General features: G+C 34.3%; 1 protein-coding gene across 1 annotated transcript; it reads right to left on the bottom strand.

Moving 5' to 3' along the window:
- Nucleotides 1-979: 979 nt before the first annotated feature.
- LOC150066994 (olfactory receptor 6C75-like) lies at nucleotides 980-1942 on the bottom strand. Its single transcript, XM_090356588.1, has one exon. It carries the CDS (start codon nucleotides 1925-1927, stop codon nucleotides 980-982), a length of 948 nt encoding a protein of 315 aa, XP_090212714.1. The 5' UTR covers nucleotides 1928-1942.
- Between the last annotated feature and the right edge of the window lie 9298 nt (nucleotides 1943-11240).

Genomic DNA, 11240 nt, shown 5'->3' with positions numbered 1-11240 from the left:
AAGACTGTGTCGTTTATTTTTAGTTCCGACCTTAAATACTCTTCTTAAAACTAGGGAGTTGCCAGAGGCTACATTCATACAAAATAGTAAACAAATCACATATAGGATAAATGAGAAAGGATTAACATTGCTTAAAGTCATCATGATAAGAACTGATTGACATTGCTTAAAGTCATCATGATAAGAACTGATTGACATTGCTTAAAGTCATCATGATAAGAACTGATTGACATTGCTTAAAGTCATCATGATAAGAATTACTTCCTTGTGTATACCATTGTGTAGGTCCAAGGTCAGGTCCAAGGTCATTGATCCCACAGTCGGTCCCCAACAGGTTCTGGTTGTAGGATTATAAGGCATACAAAAAATATCCAGTTAATCAATTTAAGGAAATAACCCCAGAAAGAAAAATAGAAAGTCAATTTCATTTCCTCAATGTAATAATATTTACATTATATTCTTGTAGGGAAAAACATACTAAAATCAGAACAATATAAATTCAAAGAACAAAAATAATGAATTTTGTAATAAAATTTTATTTAAATTTCTTTTCAACATTTCTATGCATTTAAGTTTTGTTTGTTGATCCGTTCAATGATCTAGATTAATAATGATTTTAGCTTTATACATGTTTTCTTAGTCACAAGAAGAACTTGGAGATTTTATGAAGTATCATTATGCATTCCTAATAAAATAAGACTGATTTCCACTGCAGTTTCTTATACAAATTACTAATTCATGCCAGTTTCCATTTAATGGAGGAACAGATGATTGATATTGATAAGAAAAGCAATAGAAATTCTGGATTGATCAAAAACTTCCTTACAGAGGTACAAGAGCAAACAATATAAGTTGAAAGGTGAAAACCTGAGTTTAACTGAAAAGAGGTGTTGGTGAAGAAGGAGGGAAATGATCTGCTTAGAACCAATTTCTCTAGTTTCCCTTCAGCTCTGTCTCTGGGACTCCACGTGGCACATCATCACATTCCCTTACTTGTAGAAAAAGCCATCCTGTGGACCACGCTCTTGAAGGCTTGCTTCACTTGCTGGTTGCGTAGTGTGTAGATGAAGGGGTTCAGGAAAGGAGTCACAGAGGTGTAGAGCACAGCTACTCCTTTGCTCAAAGTCACCCTCTCCCTTGCTGAGGGCTTAATGTACATGAAGATGCAGCTGCCATAAGAGAGGGACACAACGATCATGTGGGAGGAGCAAGTGGAAAAGGCTTTCTTCCTTTGGCTTGAGGAAGGAATTCTCAGAATTGTCTGGATGATATTTGCATAAGAGACAATTACTAGTGTCAAGGTGACCATGAGTGTTACCACAGCCAAAGAGAATACCATGAGCTCTAGTAAGTGTGTGTTTGTGCAAGAAAGCTGAAGAAGTGGAGAAAAATCACAGAAAAAATGTTCAATGATGTTGGAGGCACAAAAATCTAATTGTATGAGAAGCATGACCGGGGGAAAGACAATGAGGAATCCTGCAAGCCAGCAACTGAACACCAATAGGCTGCAGACCTTGCTGCTCATGAGGGTGGTGTAATGGAGGGGTTTGCAGATGGCCACGTAGCGGTCATAGGACATGGCAGTCAGAAGGTAAAATTCTGTTGCTCCTAAGGAGATGACAAAATATAGCTGGGCCATGCAATCGTTGTAGGAAATGCTTCTGTCTCCTGTTGTGATGGTGAGGAGGAATCGTGGAGTGGAGGCTGATGTGAACGCTATTTCTAGGAATGATAAGCTCTGGAGAAGGAAGTACATGGGGGTGTGCAGGTGTGGATGTGCGAGGGTGAGGAAGATGATGGTCAGGTTCCCTGCCACACTGAGCATGTAGGTGACAAGGAGGAAGAGGAAAAGCACAACTTGCCGCCTGGGGTCCTCTGTGAACCCCAGAAGAATGAAACGGCTGACTGCTGTAGAATTCCTCATCATTTTCTTACTGTCTGAAGGCACCATTTTATTGTAGCTGTAAAGTGTTGAAGAAATGAGGAAATTATTTTAGTGATGAAAACATCCTTGTATTGTGTTTTTGGTTCACTTCATTTTGTGTGATGTCCTGTATATTCATTTATATTATAACAACAACAACAAAGATGTCAATTTTGATCTAATATATACACACACATAAGTAATTTGTAAAGTTATATGGTATAACCTTTGTGTTGTTTTGTGTGTGTTCTGGTCCTTGTCTTGGACTCAGGTCGGGGTGCTGTTTCTAAGCCTTTTAACTGGAGCTAACACTCTACCCCCTGAGGTACAGTTTCACTGTTGGTTCGAGCTATGGTCCTCAGAGCTCAGCTTTCTGAGTAGAGGAGATAACACGATTGAGCCACCAGTGTCCTTTTCATAATTGCTTGACATATACCAATATTTCCAGTGGTTAAATGCTTGTCATTCCCAAGATAAGTTAGTTTAGTGATGTAATGTGAATTATGAAGTTCATAATTAATAGCTTCATATTGCATTCTGAAATTTAGGCTATAATAATATATTTGCTTATAGTAATCATCTTATTATGTATACACATCTAATCATATTTATAAGTCAAGTGTCAGTAGCCTATAACTATGTCTATTATTTGGAGGCTCAGATGTGGGGATTTCAGTTTGAAGGGAATCAAGCTAAAAAGTCTGTGAGATGCTTATTTCTTATCATCTAGCAAAAAGCAGGAAATGGAGCTGTGGATTAAGAGGTAGGTTGTCATCCTTGAGCAAAGAAAGCTCCAGTATGGCACAGAAATAAAAAAGCATTAAGTTAAAACTAAAAGATATTTGAAACAGTAAGTATATATAATATCAGAAGTTACTAAAACATATATACTTTAAAATTCTTAGTTTTTGATTTTATAGATAAATAATTTTGTTGTACACATAATCAGGCATTTAAAAAGTCTATTGTCCATAATTTCATGTTATGCTTTTTCATATATTTTTTATTATAATTACTAGAAGGATTACATTATATTCACCAGATAGAAGGTGCATTACTTCATAATCATGTTATTCTTTTAAAATTATTTTATCATTTATTTATTTTTATGTCAGTCTTGGGTGTTGAATTCAGGCCCTGAGGCCTGCCTCTGAGCTTTTTTGCTCAAAGCCAGTGCTCTGTCACTTTGAGCCATAGCACCACTTTCAGATTTCTGGTGGTTAATTGGAGATAAGAATCTCGCAGACTTTTCTTACCAGCTGGCGGGGCTTGAACTGTGATCTCAGATCTCACATCTCATAGGTGGTATGAGCTATTGGTGTCTAACTTACTATATTGTTATTATAAAGGCACTATGCTATTCAAGTTGCATATGTCAGGTAATGAGAACATTTCCTTTTGTACAGTGTCTTTCTCTTGCTTTCTCGCAGTTTTACCCTCAGATATAAATTTTTTTTTTCCACTCCTGGCCTTGAGCTCAGGGCCTGAGCACTGTCCTTGGACTTTCTCAAGGCTAGTGCTCTACCACTTGAGCCTCAGCACCACTTCTGGCGCTTTTTTTTTCTTTCTACGTATGTGGTACCGAGGAATCGAACCTGGGTCTTCGTGCATGCTAGGCAAGCACTCTACCACTAGGCCAAACTCCAGGCCCCTTCAGATGTTAATTTTAAAAACATTTTCTTCATTACATTCTCCTGCATTATGGTATAAATGTCTTCCAAATGTTGGAACATATTCCCTGAAAATTTGAAAAGGAATGCAAACTTCAAGCTACAACAATTAAAAATTATTCTCAGCATATAGCACAGGCTGAATTTGATTTTGATTTCTGGTTCATTTTTTAAAATTAAAAAAAATTTAAATTTTTTTTAAATTTTTGATTTCTGGTTCATTTTTTAAATTTTTAAATTTTTTTTTAAAATTTTTGATTTCTGGTTCATTTTTTTACATTTTAAAAAAAATTTTAATTTTTTAAAATATTTTTAAAATTTCTCTTCATGTATTCAAACTTTTACAACCCATTAAAATAACTCAGTGGTCCGGAGGTAGTCTAGAGGGTTTTAATTCTTTCGTTGGAAGATGACATGGAAGGTAAATTCTGAAAGAAGATTTTTTTCTTGTTCCTGTATTGTATTAAATAAAAAGAAATACCTAATCATTTTCAAGAACTTAGTTGCTCTTCTTAAAGTTGTTTAAAAGCTTTTGTCTGTTTACCTGTAAAGTAATTTCTACATTCTTTTAGTATCCACACTACTTAAGTCTGTAACTTTTCCTTTGTATGAAAGGCATAATATTTTCTAAGGATTAAATGACTGTTTTTTTAGGTGAATAGATTTACATAAACATATTTGTACAAAATCTCCAGAGGGATAAATTCTCAGATTCCACTGTCATCTAAAATCATTTCTTAGGTGGCATGCAACTTTTAGTCCTTTTTCTTTAATACAATGTGTGCTAATATTCACTTGTATGTAAAACTCACATTGTGCAAAACTATAAATGATATCCAGTTTTAAGTACATGAAACAAATTCTTTTGAGTGTTTAAAAATGTTTCTATGGTTTCCTTCTATTGATTATAGTACAAATTATTGTAACCTTATATCTAGACAAGAACATGAAAAATCCTGAAGTCCTGTAATCAGGAAACATTTATATTATAATTGAGAAAAATGAATGAAAGTATTGGTTTTCAGTATTTGATCTTTTCCCATTTATAGCATTCATCAAGATTGTGTTATACATAAGGTATGTAATTGAAATCACTTGAGTAAAATACACAAATAAAACAAACAATATATTCCTTAACTAATACTTACTCTTTTGGTAAATATGAGTGGTTTAGTCCATGTCATTGCCAGTCATTTATTAATATCAATAAACACAAGATCTTTGGGATTTTTTTAGAGTTAATCATTCCATTACTGTTTGTAATCTTATATTTGTATGCAAATATCCAAATATTGATAGTAAAAAACAATTTAAAGAAATACTTTGCAATCTTTACAAGAAGGACAGGCATCAACCCATCTGTCTACATGAATCCAAATAAAGATGAATGTCTAAGGTTCCAAGTTACTCTACCTATGCCACTTAATGAAGTATTATCTTGACACTTGCAATGAAACAAGTCACATGAAATGAGCAGTACTGTAATTTCTTTCCCCGCTTCCAGATGATACGATCTTCTGTACAGACACAATGTTACTCCTGCTAGCCATAATTTATCTGATCTATTTACAGTGGACCCAGGGGGCCTGGTTGAATGAATAAACATGGAGATAAGTGTTTTCTATCTATGAAGTGTTAAACAATTTCCCAAACTACTATTTAATTTAGAATATATGAGGTGATGGTGGCATGGAAAGACTTACATTTTCATAATCATTGATAAAGACTAAAGAATGAAGCAATAGAAATTTGTAGTTTTCTAGAAAGAATGTAAAACTATGAATAAGTGATATTGCCTAGGGCAGTGCTTCTTTTAGGGGAAATTTGAAATATAGTAGTAGCAAGTTTAATCCTAAAAAATGGATTATCTTCTTCTTTTTCCATTATTTTGTAAGTAATTCACATAAGTGGACACTCATATAACCTCTTGTGTATGTTTCCTTAAAAATTTCTTTCTGTGCAGTTTTTGATATTGTTGCAAGTATCTCCTATATCTAGATTTCATATTTGCTGGGAATAAAGTTATTTCCTGTAACCATAAACCTATCTCCTGTAACCATTACATCACCTGTTAGAATTTACTTGGAATATTAGCTCAATTCAGGAAGTTAAAAAAATGAGACTATCTGGTTTAGAAGAATTGAAAGATGGGTCAGAGATTACCATGAGCCAAATTGAGGGCCTACATTTCAAGTAACTTTTATGTTTCTATACATTGGCAAGTCTGGTTGAATTCTGAACAAGTAAAAAATCTCTACATTTGTCTCAACATACTGATGACATTGAATATACTTTTGTTGCTCTGAAATTTGATTTGTGCAAAAATTGGACATTGATACAGTTTTACATCTTATAGCTTGCATGACTTAAAGGGTAGAAATGTCTTTTCTTACACGTGATGCTATTTTCCGTAGAACAAATCAGAGGAGCAAGTCAGAGGAGATCGTGTTCACCCTGCTCAGACTGACAGATGACCCTTAGCTTCAAATCGTGGTGTTCCTGTTCCTCTTGGTCAATTACGTCCTGAGTCTGATGGGGAACTTTGTCGTCATCCTGCTCACCCTGCTGGACCCCCGCCTCAAGACGCCCATGTACTTCTTCCTTCGCAATTTCTCCTTCTTAGAGATTTCATTCACCACCGTCGGCATCCCACGCTTCTTGACCAGCATTCTCACAGGAGACAAAACCATCTCCTACAATGGCTGTGCCACTCAGGATATGGGAATTCTTATCTGAGGCAATAAGATTGTGATAGACGAGAAGGAAAAATTTAAATAATGAAAAAATTCCTCATAGTCTTTCAAGTGGGAGAATTCCTTATGATAACTTCAAAAGACAAATGAAGAAAATGGAATTCAAGGGTGCTGTGATGAGAGATGTCACATATATGAAGACACTGAGATTCTGTTAGAATATTTCTTTTCCTTTCAGACATAATAATTGACAAGTTATTTGTAAGCATAATTAGTTGTAGTTTTAGGTAAACAGTATTGAACTCCAGATTTTGTGTGCAATTACTTATATTACTTAGGGTACTTCTGAATCCTAGAATAGGCAATGGGTGAAATGAAATTGAACAGAATTCATTATTATTTTGGTTTGAAGAAATTTCAAATATTTAAATAACTGTAACCCCCCTATACATTACAATAAAAAATAAAATATCTGTTCAGTTTTGAAAAAAAAGAAATTTCAAATATTTAAAATGAATAAATTGTAATTCCCTAATCAATTCTGCTTAGGTAAATATTGTGTCAATATCACAAAATAATCACACATATCTTATAAGAGCACACTGTACGTTTCAACCAATGCATGGCAAATCTATGCACATATGTGTAATTTTATACAGCACTTTCTTTTGCTACTTTCTAGTTTTTCCTCTGGCTCCCTGGCCCCATCTTTCTTGGATTCAAAATATCCACTGGTGGTCTTTCAGTTAGTCTTGGGTTTTCTGGAACATAATAGTAAATGAATCATTGTTAACTTTGTGTGGTTTCTTTGCTCCCCATAACAATGTGAAACTATGGCTTGCATTCATAGTTTCTGTGCTCTTAATTTAATTGTTAGAGCCTGCTTTCCCACTTTTATTCCAGTGCTTTTGTGATTCATTTCTTTGATCAGTGTGCCAAGAGAATTGTTGATGTGTGAAATCCTCTCCTATCATAATTTACTTTTGAAATATCCTATATGTAACCAGTTACTCCCTGTGAAATGACTTCTCAGCCAATTTTATTTTTCCCTACCTGCTGTCTTAAGTAGAATAGTAAAAACATGCAGATTGAAACAAACATGGAGATACACTCTCTAACCAATTAATACATTTAAAGATAATGTTTCTGCATTTGCTTAAATAAAATGGTTATGAATTTTCCATGATAGTACTTTTTTGTCTGTTTTTTGATTATGTATTTTTATTGTAATTAATAAAAGGATTACAGTTATGTTCACCAGATAGAAGGTGCATTACTTAACAATTATTGATATTCCTTCTCATGTTTTTGTCCCTATTTTCCTCCTTCCACCCTTCCCCTCATCTTGTTTTCCCCCCTTCCATTTCCTATTCAAATAAACAAATAAATGTATATACAATATATCAGATAACAAGGCAAGATACTGTAACAATATGAGATAACCAAGGGACAACAAAAGAGATGAAAAATAACATAGTACAGTAAGAATGACAATCACACATTATATGGCTCTTGTTTCCATATCCTGGAGGTCCTTTCATTTTGCCTCCTATATTTCCTTATGCATCTAGGATTTGTCCTATTGTAATCCTCTGCTAGGAGAGTCCAAGGTTTGTACTAATTATTACAAATGAGGGAAACCAATGAGTCTATGTTTCTTTGAGTCTGGCTTACTTCACTTAGTATGATTTTTTTCCAAGTCTTTCCATTGCTTTACAAACCGGGCAATGTTATTCTTTCTGATGGCAGCATAGAGTCTGGTTGGTTTTTATTTCTTTAGTTATCATTTGAGTCATGGGACTTGAATTCAGGCCTAGACATGTCTCTTAGCTTATGCTCTACCAGTTTGAGCCACAGCTCCCCTTCTGGTTTTTCTGGTGGATAATTGGAGATGAGTCTCATGGACTTTCTTGCCTGGACTGGCTTAGAACCACAATCCTCAGATCTCAGTCTCCTAAATAGCTAGGAGAACAGGTGTGAGCCACTGGAGTCCAGCTTCTGGTTGGCTCTTTTTTTTTTCTTCCATATATTTTTTCAAACTTTTGTATATTTTTCATTTTGTATATATTTTAATTTTAAAAAGCAATGTCTTGATACACATATACAGAGTACAATGATTACTTCAATCAGAGAAATGAACATGACTGTATCTTTTATAAATACCTTCTATCTGGGCTTGGGAGAAAACCATCTAAAGTATACTTTCTTAGAAAACTTCCTATAGGCAATAGAGTATCCAATTTAGGCTAAATACTACATGTAGGTTTATTTATTTCATCTTATTACAAGTTTTTTAAAATACATTTTTATTGTACTTAATAGAGGAATTATAGTTATATTTGCCAGATAGAAGGTACATTACTTCACACACATTAGTACCCCTTCTCCTCTTTTTTGTCCCCATTTCCCTCCCTGCATTCCCTCCCCTCCTTTAGTTTTCCCCCCTTACCTTTCCTATTTCAAAGAAACAAATAAATGTATATACAATATACCAGATAACAAGGTAAGATACTATAACAATATGAGAATAACCAAGGGACAACAAAAGAGATGAGAAATACCATAGTACATTAAGAACAACAATCACACATTATATAGCTTTTGTTTCCATATCCTGGAGGTCCTTTAGTATTTTAATGTCAATATTATTCTGAATATAGTATTAATTATGCTCAGAACAATGTAATACATACTTTTCTTTGGCTGGTATTCGTTCTGATTTACGAATTCCAGAAACAATTGTGGAAAAAAAATACACAACAATTACTGTTATGTGGGAATTCGCAAGATGCCAAGAAACCGTATTTTGAGAGGTCAAATTGGGAGTCCTTACCAACAAACCAGTGACTTCAGGCAAAAGTGTGTCCTCAAAAAACTTGCAGAATTGAATATACTTAATACTGTTAGAAAACTGAGTCACAGGGTTGATAAAGAAAGAGCAGAAAAACCTATCTCAACAAAGCAGATGAACTTGAGGAGAGAGCCTGTGGTGTAATGAGGAGAGTCAAGAGACATGAGGCATGGCTCAAGACGGTGGCTGAGATGGATGGAGCCTAAATATGGGCATGGTAAAGGGTCAGGATCACAGGAAGCTCAGAGCTCTGTGTCCTGGGTTCAGGTATAAGTCTTCCAGTGACCCATTTTCCAAGTGCCCACCCCCGCCTCTAGGAAATGAATGACCCCACCTGGGGTCAGGAAGGACTTCACAGTTTTTGGAAATTCACTGTCATCCACCACATTTCCAAGATGGCACCACACCACTTAGATCCAATTCCACATTTGTAAGGATCTTAAACTAAAGAAAGTATATACTTCTTTTGGTGTAGTTTAGTTTCTAATCCCTTCTAGCTAATATTTCTTACTAAAATCAAGATGCAAGATATCCTCCAAAATCACTAAAACTGAAAATTAAAGCACCATACATTTAAGAACTTAAAAAGTTTACATTAACAGAGTAAGCATCTTTTAATGCAAAAGCATGGAAATAATCAAGTAATCTAGTTGTAATTAATGAAATGTAGTTTTCTTTACATGAACAAGTAAAAATTAGACAACAATGAGTTATTACTATTTTAGATTTTCACTCATTTATCAAACAATAATTTAAAATCCAAACAAACCAAACCCTTAAATTTAACAGACTATTTACCTGAAGGATAGGAAACATATTGGCCATTTCACTAATTATATCTGAAACAAGGGTAAAAATCAAATTAGATCAATGCTACATGTTTCCCGACAAAAATCTTTCATTGGTGAAATAAGAACTTGTTACTTAGAACACTACGGACCTGTATGCTGTCTGCCATTTCTCAGGGTTACACTACAGACTATTTTTCAGCTGTTCTTATTCTTAAAAGTATTTTTTTGAAAGAATACAATGTGACATGAATATAAATAACTTATCGTGAACCTTTAAAAAGAGAACATCCAACCCAGATCTGATGTATTGTTTATAAAACCTCAGTTTGCATTAAAAACTTTATTGTATTATAATATTTGAAAACAATATTGCATGTAAGATCATAAAAATACATTAATCCTTGAACAACTGACTCCAGGGTTAGGATCATCAAACACACATCCAGTCAAAAATCCATGTATGAAGTTTGACTCCCAAAGTATTATCCCATTGATAAATTGCTGCTAACAAGAAGTCTTAATTATGGCAGAACAGTTGATTAACACATATTTCCTTAAGCTATGTACCACATGTGAATAATACTCTGAAACAGAGAGAGATCACTTTTTAATGCAGGGGGCTTTAATGAAGAAACAAACTCTCAGGAGGAAAATTCACACCCAGGCTATTTTAAGAGGTTACTTAACACAGAGTTCATGAAAATGACCAGAGGAGGTGGCTGCAGAATTACTGTATTGGTGGAGTAGATATTTCAATTCACTTTCTGCATTTCCATACACTTCTTATTTGTTTACATTTCTCTCTGTTGAGAGTGGGGCCCTGTAAGCTTTGTAACTGTGTAAATTCTAGATTAAAAGAATTTTAATTGGTGCCATGGATTTGCACATATTGTATTGTTAAATATTAATGGACCTCAACAACAAAAATGCTGTCTATAGTATTGAACTCCTGTTACATCAGCTTTATAGGAGGAACAAATAAGACAGTAGGCTGGCTCAAAATATGGGAAACCTGATCCGAAAAATGTAGCAAAACTATCCAGCCAACAACTTGAAAGAACCTGGCAGAATGAGTTGATGGCTCAAACAGTACAATATCTACTCTCTACCTAGTAGAGAGAAGGGGGACTAGATTTTAAACACCCAATTTGAAAAAAATAATAAAACAAAGTAAGATCAACATTCTATGCTTTCTTTTCTGTGTCATCTATTTACATTATGCATGCAATTACTTTGCATTAGAATGTTCTGTGGCATAATAATAATTTTCATTTTACATTTCTATTTACTTGACAGAATTTTTTTTGCCAG

This window comes from Megascapheus bottae, chromosome 2 (assembly GCF_031878675.1).
Source record: "Megascapheus bottae isolate mThoBot1 chromosome 2, mThoBot2.hap1, whole genome shotgun sequence".
In the NCBI taxonomy this organism is placed as follows: Eukaryota; Metazoa; Chordata; class Mammalia; order Rodentia; family Geomyidae; genus Megascapheus; species Megascapheus bottae.
Note: the sequence above shows the minus strand (reverse complement) of the source record. Positions and strands in the feature narration are given on the sequence as shown.